The sequence below is a fragment of the Biomphalaria glabrata genome, chromosome 2 (genome assembly GCF_947242115.1).
Source record: "Biomphalaria glabrata chromosome 2, xgBioGlab47.1, whole genome shotgun sequence".
In the NCBI taxonomy this organism is placed as follows: domain Eukaryota; kingdom Metazoa; phylum Mollusca; class Gastropoda; family Planorbidae; genus Biomphalaria; species Biomphalaria glabrata.
The window spans coordinates 63,370,748-63,391,641 of record NC_074712.1 but is presented as its reverse complement, the minus strand read 5'-3'; the positions used below and the strand labels follow the sequence as shown (position 1 = coordinate 63,391,641).

The 20,894-nt window shown below is 33.8% G+C and overlaps 1 protein-coding gene across 2 annotated transcripts; it reads right to left on the bottom strand.

The window, feature by feature from the left end:
• Window positions 1–870: 870 nt before the first annotated feature.
• LOC106063838 (ADP-ribosylation factor-binding protein GGA1-like) lies at window positions 871–20,684 on the bottom strand. Of its 2 annotated transcripts, XM_056021891.1 has the most exons (18): window positions 20,613–20,684; window positions 17,368–17,528; window positions 16,069–16,167; window positions 15,665–15,823; window positions 14,539–14,604; window positions 13,826–13,906; window positions 13,582–13,719; window positions 13,352–13,436; window positions 13,157–13,261; window positions 12,289–12,393; window positions 12,063–12,124; window positions 11,326–11,455; window positions 10,268–10,463; window positions 7,867–7,884; window positions 6,199–6,464; window positions 4,987–5,153; window positions 4,133–4,243; window positions 871–2,676 (listed from the first exon to the last, which is right to left on the bottom strand). In XM_056021891.1, the coding sequence occupies exons 1-18, from the start codon at window positions 20,647–20,649 to the stop codon at window positions 2,584–2,586; spliced, it is 2,079 nt and encodes a 692-aa protein (XP_055877866.1). In that variant the 5' UTR covers window positions 20,650–20,684; the 3' UTR covers window positions 871–2,583. The 2 variants fall into 2 exon arrangements, with proteins under 2 accessions (XP_055877866.1, XP_055877867.1); XM_056021892.1 differs by lacking the exon at window positions 7,867–7,884.
• Between the last annotated feature and the right edge of the window lie 210 nt (window positions 20,685–20,894).

Here is a 20,894-nt window from a genome sequence, read left to right as displayed (position 1 = left end):
CTTGGCTTCCGAACCAGATCCTGGTATTTTTTAAATTTCTGGATCTTTGGGTGCTTCTGTGTCCACCCAGCTCTAATGGGTACCTGACATTAGTTGGGGAAAATTAAGGCGGTTGTTCATTATACTGGTCACATGAAACCATCATTAACCATAGGCCACAGAAACACATGGCCCTTACATCATCTGCCCCACAGACCACAAGGTCTGAAAGGGGAACTTTACTTTATATTGACTTGAAAGGAAATCACACATTTTAAATGCAATCATTGTGACTGGCATCAAAGTTTGTGAAAATACCTTTCAAGATATATCTACTTCCTAGTCCAAACCTCCCGCAGGACAACAGGGAATGGCAGTGGCAGGGTATGAACTCTTGACCATTGAGACAATCAAATGACAATCCAGCACGCACAACCAAGCGACCATCCAAGATACTAGAGCATTACATCATGTTGAGCATAGTGCGGGATACAAAAGGGAGAAGTGTTAACAGAATGAATGAAATAGCTGCTTTAATTCAGAGTCTCTTTCATGCTATAACATGATGTTTAGTGCACTATGATCTTCTGTTGTAGGGAGAAGTGTTGACAGAATGAATGAAATAGCTGCTTTAATTTAGTCTCTTCCATGCTATAGCATGATGTTTAGTGCACTATGATCTTTTGTTGTAGGGAGAAGGTTTTTATTTTAGGGGCTCAGCAAACAACTCAGCTTGGATGGGACATTGAACTCAAGTCTCCTTGATAAGTAGCAAAGCAGTTTATGCTTCTCAGTCACACATGTACACATATATTTTATTTCATGGCATTTTTAGTATCAATTGTTGGAAAAATCAATATTACAAAGTAACACACAAAAAAACACATTGGATGACAAAAAAAATTTTTTTTTAATCTGTTATTGTAACCAAGAACAACATCACATATTAATAGATTCAAATAAATAAACAATGTGAACAATTTCTGTCTGATTTCAATTGGCAGAGAGAATACAGAAACGGTTCCATGGGTTTGGTATATCCGCCCCCAAGAAAACTTTCAAGACAATATACATATATATATCACAAACTATAAGTCAAGGTCAAGCCTAATCTGATATTTCATCATAAATATTTAATGAAAGATTACAAACTAAATTATTTCAAGGATAAAAATCATAAAGACAGAATTTGGTCAACACGATCAAACTAGATCATATCTCTGTCTTTGAAATGTCAGCAACTATTAGTAAATAATATGGTATTGAAGTCTTATAAATAATATATAATTATATAATAAGACTGGTAACTATTGGCTGTTATTTATTTGGTATAGAAAAAATGCATATAATTGATTCTTCTATTTTTTTTAATATTCCTAATCTGTTGTTTATTTATAGCTTAAACATAAATGGAATTAATAACAGTCTAGCAGCTGTTCTGAAAAAGTTCTATGGTTTATCAAAAATTTTCTTTGTAAGCTCCAAAATAATATCCCAATGACTCATGTTCAAGAACTACAAAATAGATTAGAATCTGCTCTAACTCACAGTGAGTTTTGATGTGAGATCACAAGTCTCACTTTACAATTACTAATGTATTCACTGAATAAAAATATACTGAAAACTTCCTTCCAATGAGACTTGTTTAAAGCAACCACTAGTCTCCTAGACTCATATAGGAGGATGAGCTACTGATAGGTACAAAGAAATTTGAAGATATTTAGCTGTAAGGAAAAGAATAGGACAAAGAAGCATCTCTTGTTTCTCATTTCTTTTTTTAAATTGATTTACATAGTTGAATATCTTGACTTATTTATTGATTTACTAAGTAAATTATCTTGCCTTAGATCTATTTGATTTTTTAAATTTAATGTTCGTTACTTTAATTTTTTAAAAAAGTATTTACTATGAAACTATGGGATAAAATTTGATTTTTTATTTCTCTGAATCATGACCTAACTTGTTTCAACATTTTATCCTAGTTATTTGATTCTGTAATTGATTTCAACATTTAAAAAGAAGATGACACTTTAAGAAACACATGAATCTAAATCTCAACTTAGACCTAAAATGTTACAGAAATTGAAGGTTTCAGAACTGAGGTTTCACAACGTTACTATCATTCCATAGGACATAACACAGTTTTATATTTGAAACTCAGCAGCAAGACTTTGAACTAATTACAGGAGGCTTGACTTTAAGACTGCAGTAATCTCTTAGTATATTATACCACTTAGTTTCAAAAAGTGATGGAAGTACTTCTATTCTCCAGTTGTTTTAAAAACTATAGTCATTGTAATATCAAACTAAGGATCACAATGGAGTTTAACTTAATAATACAATGTACACATTTCTCCCATTTTTATCATCCCAGTCATACAATTTTTGTGTGTATAGGTGCATACAATATAAACAAGAAGTGTGCAAATCAATTGGATGAACTTTCCAAAAGGTCAAGCTTTCATTCATTCTTTTGTTCTAAATACTTCAATGATTTAGACTCAAGCCCCTTGTCAGTTGACAGGAATTTTTATTGGTTTGCACACTTCTAGAGTAAAAAACTAAAAATATGCAAAGTTGCAGTACCAGCATGTAATCAGATGACTACTGGACAGGAATGCCTTCAATATCTCCAACATCTGATATCAGCTCATTGTTGTAGGTGTAAGAAAGTTTATACTTTAATCTGACTTTTTCCTGGAGTGATAAAAAAAAAACATGAAAATATATCAACAGCACATTCCAATGTAGTGTGTATTTTAATTTCATTCCTTCTAGGTAAAACTACCCTGACCATTTAACAGCCTTAGGATTCGTAAAAATTAATACAAACAAAACCTGGACTACATTTTTGTTTGTTGTTTTGTTTGTAAAATGTTTTACATGTTTCGGATGTTTCTTCAGAGTTGAAGATAGTTTACTTCCTAGTCCAAACCTCCAGCAGGACGACAGGGGATGGGAGCGGGCAGGATTTGAACCCTCGACCATCGATAAATCCGAACGACAGTCCAGCGTGCAAACCGCACGACCAGGCAGCCATCCCGATAGGGATACCCCATTTGACACATTTTCATTGGTGTTAAAGCCCATGTATAACAGTAGTTTGTAAGATGATTAGATGGAATATTAATTACTCAAGGTTGGCATGCCAATCTCCGTATGGCACAGTGCATTATTTTAATTTGAACACAAATATTCCAACAAGTTTTAATTTTGATAAAAACCTAATCACATATTTATTGGATGCTGCTGTATACAATGTTTACTCTAATAATGTATTGTTATTTGCAATGCACAATTGTAAAACAAATTTCCATGCAGATAATAAAGATTATTATCATGGAAGTGAATTAATTTTCAATCTCTGGCACTGCCAGGGTTGAGCTTCATAAAAGGGAAACAAAATCCGTATTAGTCCTCTTTTAACAGTGTCCACTGAGAAATTTTCTGGTAAGTCTGTACTGCCCTTTGATGGTAAGTCTGTACTGCCCTTTGACAGGTCATAAGGATCCTCTTAGGAATGCTTAGAGTTTTGAAAGTGTCTGAAAGGTCAGTTGTAATTATCCCCTCAGCTGATATAACAACAGAGTGTATTGTAATTTTAGACAGCTTCCAAAAACAAATAGTCGTGTGGTCTTCTCAATGGTCTGGTGTTCCAACCCTGCCCACCACCATTCCCTGCTGTACTGTATGGGATTCGGGGTTAGAATGTAATAATTTTCAATTCTATAAGAACACCCGAAACATACAAACTTTAAGTGTTCAATAAGTATAGCTTAGAAAGGGAGTTTATTTCTGATACAAATTTTTTCCTCAGCATGAGCCTACTCTAGCTTCCCCTTAGAATATAGAACATAGAATATACAATGTTAATCTCTACTAGACTGATATATCTAAATTGAACTGAGCAATAACTAAATACTTTGTTATACCAATGAATGTGGTTACTTTTTCTTAAACCACAAGTAAATGTACAAATAGCAAAAATAATGCATTCATTTTAAAACTGATAATGAGAACAATGACATGTTGCAGTGTTCAGTCTAAAAACAACTGAATTATCATAGTGTGAATGATCTGATATAACTGCAGGGCAAGGTTCAAAACTTTGTCCTTTATATAAGTAACATACATACTCATAAACTATACAGACCTTCTTAGGGTTAGCCACCAACATGACTTGAGTGATAGCCGCTGGGGGAAGTATGGGATTGTAGGCTGGGAAATCTGTTGCTGAAGGAGGCTGGAGTTTTACTTTCATCGTCTGCCAACAGTACAAACAAAAGTTAGCCCATGAATAATACAGGCAATACTTCTAAACACTATGACTCTCATAATACATGCACTGTTGTAAAATACTATGACTCTCATAATACATGCTAAACATTATGACTCAAAATACAGGCAATACCATTATTTCTATACAATGTGACACTCATAATACATACAGTACTGCTAAACACTATGACTCTCATAATACATGCACTATTGTAAAATACTTAGACTCTCATAATACATGCTAAACATTATGACTCAAAATACAGGCAATACCATTACTTCTATACAATGTGACACTCATAATACATGCAGTACTGCTAACCACAATGACTCTCATAATCCATACAGTACTGCTAAACACTATGACTCACAATATATGCAATACTGCTAAACACTATGACACTCATAATCCATACAGTACTGCTAACCACAATGACTCTCATAATCCATACAGTACTGCTAAACACTATGACTCTCATGATACATACAGTACTGCTAAACACTATGACTCTCATGATACATACAGTACTGCTAAACACAATGACTCTCTGACTCTCATAATCCATACAGTACTGCTAAACACAATGACTCTCATAATCCATGCACTACTGATAACCACAATGACTCTCACAGTCCATGCAGTACTGCTAACCACAATGACTCTCATAATCCATTCAGTACTGCTAAACACTCTCTTTCACAACAGTTCTTAATAGCTGATGAACTTACTTTAGGCACTGCTGCTTGCAGGACAAAGCCAGCTATTGGGCTGGAGTTGGTAGATATTGTAGATATGACCATTGCAATCACATCTGGTCGGGGTCTGTCTTTGGTAAAGTGGACCATCACTTTTAAATTGTTCTTTTCATACGCCGTCACAGACGGAATGTCAGGCGCTGTCATAGAAAACACGAAAGGATTGAAATTTTACAGAAAGATGTTTAGAATTTTATATCACAGAGCAATGTAGAACAATGGGGGGGGGGGGGGGGGCTGAGTGGTTAAGCGCTTGGCTTCCGAACCAGGGTTCAAATCAACGTGAATATTAGGATTTTGATTTTCTGGATTTTTAGGGCGACCCTGATTCCACCCGACTCTAATGGGTGGCTGACTTTAATTGGGGGAAGTAACGATGTTGTGTTGGCCACATGACACCCTGCTCATTAACAGTTGACCATAGAAACAGAAGTCCTTAACATCACCCGCAAGGTCCTAAAGGGAACTTTAGTGTAGAACAATAATAATAAGACATTTTCTTTAATAATAATAAGACATTTTCTTTAATAATAATAAGACATTTTCTTTAATAATAATAAGACATTTTCTTTAATAATAATAAGATATTTTCTTTAAGTCTAAAGATTCCGAATGAATGAAATATTTAAGAGGGCTATGAAGACCCAGGTGTTTGCATAATACCAAAGTAAATGTGATGAGTTTAGAAAAGCTGCTATTTTCTTTATTTTAATAACTTTGGTAGAGTAATGAACAGATTTTAATTCGCTAGTTAAATCAATACTGTAAAAATTAACAAATGCAACATCTACAATTTAGGTTGTTGATTTGAATTTTTCTTTACATTGAAAAAGTTGTAAATTCATACCAACAAAAAAAAATTTACAAGTAAGCAGGGGTCAATATATATATATATATATATGGCTCCTTTTGTCTCGAAAGGCAATGGATGCGCCCAAATGAGTCACTGGTCAATAATAATGGAAGTAATACTATAAAAACACACAAGGAAAGCGCAAACAGGGACGTCCTCATATAACTTGGTGCCACACTTTCATGAAGAGCCTCAGAGAAGTGGACACCAGGTGAGAAACGGTTTCAGTCATTGCCAGTGACAGATCTTTGTGGAGACAGCTTGTCGTCCGATGCGCTGAACAGTGCGGGAGTCTAAGTCTAACTACAAAACAACAACTGAAATCCACAAACCAGGTTGTATTTTTTCCAACGGTACAAAGACATCTGTTAGAGGCAAGAGCTCAGGAGCTGGCTCAGCACTGACTAGAGGAGAGAAATCAGCTGCAGTTGGCAGCATTTGTGGAGAGGAGGTTGGCCCCATGGGTTTGAGAATAGCTTGATTGGCAAGTTGCGTGGCGCTGGCTGTGACAGAAGCAGACGTACTGGCAGTGACAGCAACAGATGCTGCTGCTGCTTTATTGGCAGCTAATTGGTTCAATGGTAACTTGACTGGAACACTGAAGTGAACAAAGAAAAGCATAATTAGAAAGTGTAATCTAGATTATATAGTAGAGAAAACATGCACATTTACAAGATAGAAGTAAAAGGAAAGACAGCTCAAGGATTTAACATTGCTGGTCACATTCAAATTCTAAATGGTAAAAGAGCATATCATATACAGGACCATAGCACTTTGAAAGTCTTGAATAATATTTATAATAGCTGCTTTACTTTATGTGTAACCTGACAATGGGAAATTATTAGGAAATTAGATTGTGATTTAATTTTAAGATAAAGAAAAAATCCCCATACCAAGAAACAATACACCAAAAAGAAAAAAATAATAATTTCATATAACAATTCAATACGTAAAATTATTTTTTACTTTACTTTTTTATTTTACTCAGTAAAAGACTTTTTCCTCACCGTAGCAGAAAAAAAAATAGCACAAAAAATAGAGACAAAATGATTAGGTTATAGAAATAGCTGTCAAATCGTTTGATAACATCTAGATCTATTGCTACAGACAATTAATTTAAACTATTATGGGCATTCTTTAGCCAGCATTTTAAGTATTGGGAAAAACTCATTCCTCATACCAAATTTGATGCATCAAGGAGAAAAGGTTAAAGATTCCCATAATGCACTCATGCTGGTATCATCTTTCTTGAGTCAACCAAAAAGACAGTGAATTATGAAAAGTTAAAAATACAGAAATATACTAAGTTTAGTATAAAATGGAGTTGTTCGACAATGATGATTAACGTTTGCTGCTCTCAATATTATGAATAATTAAATCTGTGATTTGAGTATTATACTGCGGCAGAGCTCAAGTTTCTGAAATGTCTTAGAATACAGTTGAAGCAGAATTTTTTTGATATTTAAGTATGCTAAAGAGAATGCAACAGAAGGATGGTCAAATATTATCCTGCGAGGTTTATGTCAAGACTTGATTTAATTACAATTTTGTAAAAATTATTCAGATAAAAATTAAGATAAATGCAAGCAGATAAAAGGAAAATATGGCATAGAAAAAAAAGTCATCCCGTACACACACACACAAATGAAATAAGAGCAGGTCATAAATATATGTTGCACCAACATGTATGGTTTCAAACCTAATTTATTGTAATAGAGACTTTTGATATGGAAACTTATATTTAGTTAAATGTGTCATTTCAAACGCAAAGTTGTCTTTTATTTTTTTATTTTTTAAATAAAAATTTTGTGTTTTATTCTTAGTTTTTATTTTGAGGCATATCTTTAAATTTATCTGGAGTTACTTCAATATGTAAAGAGAGAACAGAAAAACTGAAAATGAAATAGTTATCACTCAATGTATGTTGAAACAGTTGTGGCATGATATATTTATGATCTAGTGCTATCAAAAGAGATTGATGATATAAATAGTTCACCCACTGTCTGTTGATATACAGTCTGAAAGCAGGTTGAAATGAAGTGATACTTATTAGCATAAAAAGCATGAAGATATTTTCATAAGAAATATCAAATGAAATGCCCCCCCCCCCCCCCCAAACAGTGAAAATAAAAGGCAATAACGTCATTTAGAAAAAAAAAGGAAAAGTCATTTAGAAAAAGAAATGCTGATGAGTACTACTACAAAGGCACATAGTAATATTGAAATAAACAACATATCCCAGAATGCTACATCAATAAAACTACAGGACAATATAGAGTAAAACACCAATATATCCCAGAATGGGTTCCCGGTCATTTCATCCCCGGTCATTTCATCCCCTGGTCACTTCATCCCCTGGTCATTTCATCCCCTGGTCACTTCATCCCCGGTCATTTCATCCCCTGATATTTTCATCATCTGATCATTTTTATCTAACAAATTGTAATTTAAAAAATCATAAAATGAGCAATATTTAATGTATTCATTTTTTATTTAAATGACAAAATTGTAACACGTTAATGTTTACAAGGAATTAAAGCAAAACTTATACAGGCGACATGATATCACGAGGATGGGTGAACTCCGCCTTTATTAGAAAAAAATAAAACCTTATTTCAAGGCTAAAAATGATGCGCCCATTGTCAAGAAAGAGCGATTGAAAAATAAAATAAAGTGAAACATGGTCATACTATCACCACACCTTGGTCTTTGATGATAAGTTATCAGCGGCATGATCATAATTATTCTAATCGCACTTCTATCTCTCAAATGATTTTTTTATAACTTCTACCAAACCTTGGCCTTCGATCCGGATAATATTATGATATTACAACCCCCACATCCAATAGAAGCGCTATAGCTAAGTACACACCCAGATTTACAATAATATAAGATTTCTCATTAAGAAAACAAAGTGGAAGAGGAAACACTATAAACGCATTAGTAACAAGTCATAAAATGTCCAAAAGCATTCTACATAATCATATTTATATATAAAATATTTAATTGGGGATGAAGTGACCAGGGGATGAAATGACCGGGGATGAAGTGACCGGGGATGAAATGACCAGTCACCCCCAGAATGCTACATCAGTATAATTACAGGGCAATATAGAGTAAAACACCAATATATCCCAGAATGCTACATCAGTATAATTACAGGGCAATATAGAGTAAAACACCAATATATCCCAGAATGCTACATCAATAAAACTACAGGACAATATAGAGTAAAACACCAATATATCCCAGAATGCTACATCAATAAAACTACAGGACAATATAAAGTAAAACACCAATATATCCCAGAATGCTACATCAATAAAACTACAGGACAATATAGAGTAAAACACCAATATATCCCAGAATGCTACATCAATAAAAGTAGGCCTACAGGACAATATAGAGTAAAACACCAATATATCCCAGAATGCTACATCAATAAAAGTAGGCCTACAGGACAATATAGAGTAAAAAAACAATATATCCCAGAATGCTACATCAGTATAATTACAGGGCAATATAGAGTAAAACACCAATATATCCCAGAATGCTACATCAGTATAATTACAGGGCAATATAGAGTAAAACACCAATATATCCCAGAATGCTACATCAATAAAACTACAGGACAATATAGAGTAAAACACCAATATATCCCAGAATGCTACATCAATAAAACTACAGGACAATATAAAGTAAAACACCAATATATCCCAGAATGCTACATCAATAAAACTACAGGACAATATAGAGTAAAACACCAATATATCCCAGAATGCTACATCAATAAAAGTAGGCCTACAGGACAATATAGAGTAAAACACCAATATATCCCAGAATGCTACATCAATAAAAGTAGGCCTACAGGACAATATAGAGTAAAAAAACAATATATCCCAGAATGCTACATCAGTATTATTACAGGGCAATATTGAGTCTTATGCCATATGCTAGGACAAATTTGTACAAGTGCTCCTTCCCTAGTACCATTAGAGTATGGAATGGATTGCCTTAATCAGCAAGGGAAACCAGTGACTTGGCAAATTGGAAGTCACTGATTAACATGCAAGACTAGATTGAAACACGGATTTGCGTAGGACGTAAATTATCTTCTTTCTTGGAGTAGCATCAATAATTTATAAGATAAGAAGATAAACAACAAACCATAATACTACGCTAGTACAAATACAGGGCTTTATAGAGTAAAAAAAAAGAAATCATGTGTAAAATGTTACACTCATACTACTATAAGTTAATGTACTAGTGAAACAACGAAGTATTTCAAAATGTTATCTAGTATTTCAAAATGTTACATTCACATTATGCCATTGTCAACTAGAGTGAAACAACAACATATTCCAGAATGTTACATTACTTTCACTAAAATAAACTACTTACGTTTTCACAGGAAATGATTCTTTGCTAAGATTGTAGTCCTGCAGAGACTGATTCAGTATGTCTAGATCAGCTAGTGTGGAATTGGACATGTTCTTCAGAGTAGGCTGACTGAAGACACTTAGTGTTGGGTCTGCAGTGCTGCTAGGTACAGTGGGTCGAATACTGTGAGATATAGCACTGTAAGCTGGTGGACCAGCTAAGTGCGTAGAGAAAAGATAACAGACTAATGTGATTTTAGTTAATACATTTAAACATTGCAAAAATCATGTCGAGAAATCTTATCTTCATGGAGTTAATGCAGTAAAATTGAAAACGGCAAGATCCAAGAGGGTATTTTTAAAAAGTAGAACTGTCTATGAACTCGATAATTAAGGATGAGTGCATCATTTCACATGACTATGCAGACCCAATAGCGACCTGCATATTTTGCCACATCTGAAAAATCTGTTGTCCGCCAGAGGTTATTTAAGTTTTCTTTTCATCTTCTGCACCTGTCTTTGATAAAGGCATTTCTTAGGGCCTCAAATGTATGTCCTGTGACTTTTGTGATAAGCTATCCAGCTGTCTCTTTCAGAGGCCATCTACTGCCACCTGCATTCCACTATACCATATAGTGAGTATAAGTTGATCTTTATAGCACTTCAGTTGGGCACCTCGGTTACGCGATACCTCTTTAAGCTTGTCAAAACAGATGGCCTTTGACATGCAGTCATCTCCCATGCTAATAATGTCCAACCCAGCGCAGTTGTCAAACAGTAACTAGTACTTTCTAATCTGTCCTCTAACAGAATATAGCAGAACAGGTCTCTTGGCCAATCATCAATGTCTTTAAAGCAGTGGTTCTCACCTCGCTTTTGTATGGCTCTCATGGGTGCTCTATAAGAGGCATTTAAGGCTCCTCCAACACTTCCAACAAAGGTGCCTCACTCTACAACAGGCATACACTGGCAGGACTACCTCACTAATAACCATACTTTTAAGTGCACTACATGTACAGTAATTGTACAAGAAATACTAATAGCACTTGACTGCATATTGTCTGAAAGCACTGCACAAACCTGAAAATAGACTTGATGAAGGTTGCAACGAGGGAGTCGCTGTCATTCCACTAAATGCTAGAGATGGAGAGGGAAAATGTTGACTTGCTAGAGATGCTGTCTGAGGATGGAGACTAGGAAATGTAGCTGGCTGTAACAAAAAAAATAATTTTTACTAATGCTTTTATGTTTATAAACAGAGAAACAAAAACCATGAACATAAACATAAATCAAAAACATAAAGACAGAAACTAGAATAAATGACATTCTACGATTTATAATAATAATCTTTATTGTCCGTATGGAAATTTGGCTTACAATTTGTGCATTACACCAAACAAAAAACATTTGATTGCCAGGGGAACAAAAGAGCGTTTGTGTCTGTTTGTCTTTGCTATCGGTGTCTTGTATCTCTTTTGTGATGGTAAAATCACAAAATCCTGACACAAAGGGTAATTCTTTATTTCGAGGATCTTGTTAGCTTTTTTTTTATAGATGTTTGTCTCAAACAACTGCCCAAATGGGGTTTGTTTTTTTGCCAATGATTTTACCAGCAGCCTTTAGGATTCTATAAAGTTTATTTTTAATTTTAATGCTCAGATTGCCATACCAGTGATATTGAAACTTAAAATATTGCAGATATGAGCGTGATAAGGCTAGAACTAATATGGGCATATAAGTAGCCAAAGGAAAAATTCTATATCTAAAACTAAGACATTCAAATATTGACAATAGTGAAGTGTAAGTGTTGCTCTAACCTGTTGCTGTTGTGCAGACATGCCATTAAATAGATTTCCAAAGTCATTCATGTCTGTCAAACCTGAAGGAAGAAAACATTAAACAAACTTATTTCCATGACACTACAATTTGACACTTATCAAATTCTGATGATTGTTTTTATATTTTATTATATATTCAGTATTATATTATATTTTATATAGTAACTAATAGACATGTGTACAAGAGAAAAGAATACTTTTGTACCTAAAGATTTAAAGTCATTTTCTAACAAACCAGCAGTGGATGTAGCTGAAGTTGGGTTGATGGTCTTGTGGCTGCCATCTAGGCCAAGATCAAGGAGACATGAATCTACATATTTGAACATGGAGAAAATAAAAAAAAATGTGAACAATAAAATAATGAACTTGTTACAAAAATTTTTTTTAGTACAGTAAATTAACCATCTAGCATCTCAAGGGCATTCCTGTGATGTTAAACTTAACATCTTAAAGACATTTTATCATAACGTTTCCTGTGTTCATGACCTACACTCTTTAGTGCATATTATCCTGAAATTTTCCCTTGTCATTTAGTACCAAGCCTCTCTTGGGGCATCAGATCATATAATTTCTCCTGTGGTTTGGTACCTCATGTCTGAAAAAAAACTTCATTTCTTATCAGTAGCCTAAAATTCTCCACAGTCACATATCTTTTAGTCTGTGGGACCGTTGAAGCACCACACAAGATATGTCGACAGTTTCTCTCCATTCCTTTCTGTCTGTCTTGCTTTGGATAGAACCTCTTTCAAAGGCAGGCCTATCCATTCTTTTATGACTTCCTATAACTTAATTCCGTCTGCCTCATCTTCTTTTTCTTTAGTACTGTTCTCCGAAGGTCTTTGCAAGGCAAAAATTGCTTTCATGAATTCAAGTGAAACAGATAACCTTTATTTCCCTTTCTTTTATAAAACATTTCCTCTTGCAGGACATCAATAATGAAAGCAGGCAAAGTTAGAACTCAGTACTATGACAACAAATGTCTAAATTATTCACTTCACTGCGACCCTTAAGATTATAAAGAAATGAGCAAAGCTTTAAGTCGATGCATGATCACTGTATTATAACTAACTAACCTTTGGCCCCCACAGTGTAATCTCCAGCTGGTTTTTCTCCTTCAAATGTCTCTTTGTACAAAGTCATCACTCGAGTCACAGAATCATTGGCTTTTAAAATATCATCTGTGGTTCAAGAAAAGAAACAAATATATAACCAAAGTTAAAGACATCCTAATTATACAACTAACATGACGAGACCAAATTTGAACTTACTGATGCCATCATTATCATTCTCATCTGTATCACTCGCCAGGCGAAACAAATTGGGTCTTTGTTTTTCTAAGTTATCATACAGTTCCTGGAAATATATGTGTTAATGACTAGAAATTCAATTTAATTTAAAGAAAACCTAATGATTATGTTATGCAATGACAATAATTGAACTTAAATTGTAATATAAATGTGCTGGGAGCTAAGACAAAAACAAAACAAGAATAAATTACTTTCATCATTTCTAACTCTTCTTTAGAAGAGCTGGCAGATGAGTATTGGCTGATCATTTCCGTAAGAAGCTTGACTTGATTCCGCACAGACTCTAACTCATTAATTCTTCGAGATCTTTTCTCTGTTTTTTCCATATCCTGTTGGTTGTATAAAGAATTCATTTACAAAATTAAAGAATGAACTTATCGAACATAACCAATCAGACAGCCATTAGTTTAAAAAAAAAGGGTTATGCTTTATTACCTCTTTCACCATACTTTTGATCAGTCTGTTTGCCGCTTGTAAATCTTCTGGGTTTTTACTCCGCAAAAGTTTTTCTAAAGTCTAGGAAACAAAATACAATTTGTTCTGTTAACAGCTCGTAGAATTAATGTGTACAAACAGAAGCAAAAGTTAGAAAGCCAAGTACCCCTTTCAGACCTTGCCATCTATGGTGCAGATGATGTAAAGGTCATCTGTTTTTGTGGCCTACGGTTAACGAGGGTGTCATGTGGCCAGCACAACGCCCAACCGCCTTTACTTTTCCCCAACTAATGTCGGGTACCCATAAGAGCTGGGTGGACTCAGAGGCGCCCAAAGATCCTGAAATGCAAAATCCAAGTCTTCACCAGGATTCAAACGCAGAACACTCAGTCAAGTGCTTTACCACTCAGCCACCACGCCGCAAACAGTAGCCAACCGTTTCTTTATTGCATAGCTTTAACATGTGCAAAATACTGTAACATTTTACAATTACAGGTCTACAGGACTAAATTAAAATAGTTGAGCTGCTATGCCCTTCATCAACTACAATTAAAGAAAAAGAAGACCAAAAAACAACTTATAGTAGCAACATATGTCAGATGTCAAAGAGCATTAAACAAGAAAAACTAATGTGGAAAACAAAATGTTTGTGCTTCTAAAGTAAAAGAAAATTTGAGAGGTATTTAAAAAATTTGTGTACATTCTTTATTTACCTTTGCTTTTTCATCATCTTCAAAATCTGCTTTTCTTGGTTTAGGTGGAGGAAATGGATCAAAAGTCTGAAGATGGTGGTGGGAAAAAAAAGTTGTAGTGTGTTATATTATATATATATATATAATTAGAAAATAAATTCAAGGAAACAAAATGTTCAAAGGAAGTTTGACAAACTAGAAAATACATTTCCCACAATTCCAAGAACTACAGCTGTACTAATAAAACAACATTGCAACTATGCCCTGTCACAACCTCACTTAGTGTTCGACTCCCAGTTCTGCAAAGGATTTCCCTGTTTGAGACCCAAGCTGTGTAACTGACTCCCAAAATTTGTCTCAGCCATTTTTGTTGAGCCACTTTTAGCCTTTTCTCAATTTTGACAGATGACTTCCATGTCTCACATGCATATGTTGCAGTTGAGATGAGGTTTGCAGGACATGTTCTAAAACAAAATGAACTACATATACCAAGAGTTGCGATGACATGGAGGCCAATACGAGGAAAGCGCAAACAGGGATGTCCTCGTATTACTTAGTGCCAAACCGTCATGGAGGACATCAGAACAGTGGACACCAGGTGGGAGGAGGCTTCAGACATTGCCAACGACAGATCTTTATGGAGACAGCTTGCTGCCCAATGCGCCGAATGGCGCAGGAGTACCTAATTCTAAGTAAGTCTAAGCAACTATGCCCATCGCTCAGGCTGGAAAGGAAAGAGGAAGCAGGGATGGCTCAGAAATACATGACGCTTTGATTTGGAAGCAGATGGGAAAGAAGTATGGACAGTTGGAGATGCTTGCTTCAACTGAGACAACTGGAGGAAGCTGGTTGGTGGCCTATGCCCCAGAGCGAATCACAGGCAGAGATGAGAACTATGTTCTTTGTTGATGTGTTTGATACACAGAATAAACATGAGGTGGAAAAAACACTAGACATACATAGTATATTGTAAACACATTCTCATGACAATCTACAAAAATAGAAAGAATGATAATGATAAGGCATTGCCTACAAGATGAAGGATAAGTGCAGTATGTCACATGTAAAATTGTAAACCCAGTTGACAGAATGATAATTGATGTTACGAATCCCATTCATCCCAGAGGGCAGTGAATTGAGCAATTACCTTGTCCATATAAGAGGGATCTTCTTTCACTATTCCTTGTGCTTTCAACATCCTGTAAGCTTCTGCTATTTTGGGCTCATGAGTTAGTCCTTTATACCAGCTATATAAAATTTCAATACATTTTTTCTTTACTTGTTCAGACGTTCGGTTGCCTAAATACTGATTTAAAAAACAAAAAAATGAAGGTGCTTAAAAATAAAAAGCATATTTTACTTCTATTTATAATTCATAGTTTGTAATAAAGCTAAAAGTCTTTAAGAGCTGCCTGAGAGAGAGAGAGAGAGAGTGAGAGAGAAAGAGAGAGAGAGAGAGAGAAAAAGAAAAAGACAAAAAAAAATAATGTTAATTCTAATTACATTTCAAGAGGAGTTGAAACAAAATGGAAATTTAGAGACACAATGTACCTTGGGGGAAACAACTTTGATGATTTCATTTAAGAATCTAAATTTTCCTATTTCTTGATGAAAATATCGGCCACAATTTTTCACACATGCTTCCAATGTCTGAAATAAATCAAAAGTTGAAATAATCATTAAAACAAGAAAAACATATAAAAAATACATTTAAAAAAACAAAGCTTATATTTTATTTAAGTGCAATTGTATTAATTAGTTTGGATAAGTTATGTGATTAAATTTGTAATAGATCTAGACAAACATTAATAAATCTGTGCAATTAGAAATATTTTTACCAATTGTTTTTGTTTCGCACAATTTTATGCTTTTAGTTTTCTCAATGTGCTATGATCCTATGACTTGTCTGGACTTGTTGGGAAGGGGAAAAAAGGGGGCATCTGGGGTTATGTTATCATGATCACTTTTTAAATGCAAAAAATGAAAAAAAACAAATCTTGTTCACTTAGGCTCAAGCCTCCTGCAGGATGATGGTGGATGGGATATGAACCTGGGGTTACCTCGATAATGTTGTGGAGCACATATCAAATGTCACACATATTGTGCAATTTATGAAATCTTAAATATTTTAATATGAACTAACCTAGATGTTCCTTATTAGTCTCTAAAATTATTCAAATAGTTCAGGTAAAGAGCAAAATGAACTTTAAAAAAAAAAAAAAAAGAGTTCAGGTAAAGAGCAAAATGAACTTTAAAAAAAAAAAAAAAGAGTTCAGGTAAAGAGCAAAATGAACTTTAAAAAAAAAAAAAAGAGTTCAGGTAAAGAGCAAAATGAACTTTAAAAAAAAAAAAAAAAGAGTTCAGGTAAAGAGCAAAATGAACTTTTTAAAAAAAAAAAAAAAGAGTTCAGGTAAAGAGCAAAATGAACTTTAAAAAAAAAAAAAAGAGTTCAGGTAAAGAGCAAAATGAACTTAAAAAAAAAAAAAAAGAGTTCAGGTAAAGAGCAAAATGAACTTTAAAAAAAAAAAAAGAGTTCAGGTAAAGAGCAAAATGAACTTTAAAAAAAAAAAAAAGAGTTCAGGTAAAGGCACATTCCTCGTCCCATATGCTAGGACAAATTTGTACAAATACTCCTTCTTCCCTAGTGCTAGTAGAGCATGGAATGGGTTGCCTGAGCTAGCCAGGAAAACCAGTGACTTGGCAGAATTTAAGTCATTGGTTAATATGCATGACTAAATGCATGATGAGTAGGACGTAATCATCTTCTTTTTTGAAGTAACGTCTGTATTATATAAGATAAGATATATGAGCAAAACAAGTAACTATTATGCTTAAAGAAAACAAACTTACAGCTAAAGCATATTGAGCCTCTTTCTCTACTGGAGACTGAATCTTGTGTGCCAGTAGCCTAGTTGACAGTAGTGGCCCTTCTAGTTCCATAACAACTTTATCACAAAACGCAGCTATCTTGTCCCAGTCTGGCTCCTTCAGGGAAGGATCTGTTGCACGATCTAGAACACATGCAATGTTACATAGTTACTTGCCGATGACAGTATGAACAAAGACTAAGACAGCTTAATTAATCTTAATTGGAAATTTGTTGTGATTACATGGACTTTTTTTTTTTACAAATCTTATATCAACTTTTCTGTCAATCAATCAAAAAATTAAACAATTTTGTTAATTAATTGTTGATGATTAATTATTTTGTTTGATTTTGAAATAAGGGGAATAAATGCTACTTAATGAGAGGTGTGGATATATATGTGGATTTAGTCCCCTTATTGCATTTTTTTATTTGATCAAGTTGAAACTTTGTATAATTGTTCAGTCGATAAAAATACAACCAACTCAATCCAAAAATTAACCAGCTAGTTAATCAATTTAGTACTAATTAATTAATTTTGCTTCATATAGCAGAAAAGGGAGATAAACCCCATAATTTTCAGATAAATGGCAGTACTTAATGCTTCCTTCCCTTAGATATGCTTTGTTTTTAAAAAGTATTATTTTTTCTATTGCTTGTTTTTAAATTAAAAACTATATTCCATAAAAGAGAAAAGACAACACACTGATGTCTTGATCCTTTTCACATTTCTTAATCAATGAATATTATTATTATAGCTTTTATATAGCGCTACTTTCATGCTTATAGCATGCTCAGAGCGCTTTTTGGTCCAATCTCATTTGTGGACAGGTGGGGGGAGGGGGTATCTAGGAGTTGGTTTTCCGCTCAGTAAACACCACTCTGCCCAAGTCGGGTGTCGAACCTCGAGCCCCCTTCTAGGTAGCCAAGCCAAGTGCACTTGGCCTCTCGACCACGCTTCCCACCATAGTGCTGAGACTGTCTGAAAGAGTAAGGAACAAGAGTTTGTACCCTTCAGTTCTAGCCTTAATGGACAGAAGCCACCCACTTCAGTATGACTTGATGTAGTTATAATGGAGCAAGTGGCGGTTATCTTCTAAGATTTTTGTGACTTTGTTTAGACTTCTTTTGTTGAAAAATTCATTTAAATATGGTAGGGTTTTTAAAGCTCTTTTTATAAGACTGTCCAAGAGGTACAACAGTTTGGGAGAAACATTGCCTTACCAACAAGTTATATGTTATACTATGTTAGCAGATTTCAAACTGTCCCACAGTAAAAAAAATTAGCCAAGATGTTCATTTAAGTTTGTTTAAGATAATTAACTGTTGTGTGACTTTTTTTGCCAGATTTTCAAATTGGTCTTCCCAAGAAAGCTTATTTTTGTATTTGAAGATTATGGTTCAGTGTTTTATGTATAATTGCTACTTTACTTTTGAGTCTTCTGTCCTGAAGGCTTTCTAAATTTAGTGATTTTACTAAAGGTGTTACTCTAGTCAAATGTAAACCCATTTTCACTCTACTTTTATTTTTGTGGCAAATGTGAAGGGAACATTCTCCATGTTCGACAGATCTAAATCCAATTGAGTAGATCAGTACCATAATATCAAGACTTAGGTCTGCAGGCCTCTGCTCATATCCAGCTACTATACTATATTGATCAAAAGGTCTGAAAGGGGAACTTTACTTTACTTACTTTACTACTACTACTACAAGATCTATAGTTTATAGGTTAGCTAGTCCAAAAAACCCTGGAAGTGCGAAAGTAAAAAACGACTGATAATTTAGAGATATTATTATTATTGCTTTTATATAGCGCTACTTTCATGCTTATGCTTTTAGATAGCTAATGCATATAGTTTAAAGGTTAGCTGGGCCAAAAAACCATGAAGTTCGAAAGTAAAAAACGACTGATAATTTAGAGATATTATTATTATTATTGCTTTTATATAGCGCTACTTTCATGCTTATAGCATGCTCAGAGCGCTGGTCCAATCTCAGTTGTGGACCAGTAGGGGGGGGGGGGGGGTATCTAGGAGATGTTTTTTCCGTGCTGCCTTTAGGCGCTCATTAAGCATTTTTTGATGTTTTTTTTTTACATAGGCTGCACTTGGAAATTTATAACACTTTTGAATGAAATGTGAGAAGTTTTAACGTTGTGTTATCGATTACTTTAGACAATGGCCTAATTAATGCTTGATGAGGATTTTAAAAAAAAAGTTAATTATCTTTTTTAAATTTATTATCAAAAATACCCCCTTTTTTGTTTTCAGCAATACAGGATCCAGGAAAATAATCGAACATTAATATTTTTTTTCACGCTAGATATCATGCGTGGCTATAATTCTACCAAGTTTTATCGCGCTATCTCATGGGCATCATATCGAAAAGTTCAGAATACGGTTAACATTGTTGGCTATGGGATTTACAGTTTTTGATAAAGAAATTTCGTCATAGACATAAGACATAAAAGTAAAAACACTCAATACACCACAAAAAAATCACAACTTTTTAACTGTCAAACATGCAGTCATAATTTATAAACCATTGGAAAGTTCTGTTAAAGTATTTTTTTGATGTACTAATGTCAGTAATGAAAAATTGTTTTTTCAAAGATAAATTTTTATTTCACCTCCCTATAATGGCCTATATATAGGTCTAGATTCTAGATCTATATTTCTAAGCATAATATGATATGACTGTCACTGTCCAATAGTATAGTCTAAGTCTAGGTCTATCATCTATAAATTATTATATAAAAATTATATAGATCTAGATATAATATCTAGATTCTAGATATGATAATGAGTGAGGCTCAATAAAATTAAAGAAAAATCAGGAAGCAAAATTATGAAAATAGATTTTTATTTACTGATTTATAATCTCAAATATAAAGTGATCTTTTCAAATATGTCTAATTGCGAAAATAGTAGATCTATTTTATTTAGATCTGGGATCTAGATTTGAATAGTCTATCTAGTAGATTAGTCTGATCAGTTAATTTCTATTCTTTAACTTTAATAACTTTATTTTAATTATTTTCATTGTGATTCATTTTTTTAAAATAGATTTTTAATGAAATTTGCTTCTAAAAAGGGCGAAACTTTTAAATGAATGAGTGCACAGTATTTAACATATAAAGTCTACAATGATTGTTAAAGCTTTTAAAGATATGAATGATTTTTACTGAGCGGTTTATTTATTTTTAAAACAACAACAACAATTGTTTACTTAATAATATTTCCAACGAATCGTCGGAGGTCGCCATTTTGTTCGTGTCATATGAGTCTCGCGTGACAATTCGGTAACACAGATTACCTATGAAATTTTCGCTTTTTTATTATTTATTATTTTATCTTATCTTATTTGATAAAGACGTTACTTCAAAAAAAAAGATGATTACGTCCTAGGCGTCATGCATTTAGTCATGCATATTAACCAATGACCTAAATTGGGTTTATTTTTATTCTCATCAATATTGGATAATAACCAGTTCTATTTCTGATATGAACT

Excerpts from the sequence above, each read along its gene's own strand:
- LOC106063838 (XM_056021891.1), bottom strand. The coding sequence starts at position 20,649 with ATGGCGACCTCCGACGATTCGTTGGAAATATTATTAA. Across the intron at positions 13,720-13,825 it reads TCAAAAGTATGGTGAAAGAG|GATATGGAAAAAACAGAGAA; the intron begins GTAATAAAGCAT and ends TACAACCAACAG. Across the intron at positions 12,125-12,288 it reads AAATGACTTTAAATCTTTAG|GTTTGACAGACATGAATGAC; the intron begins GTACAAAAGTAT and ends TTCTTCCTTCAG.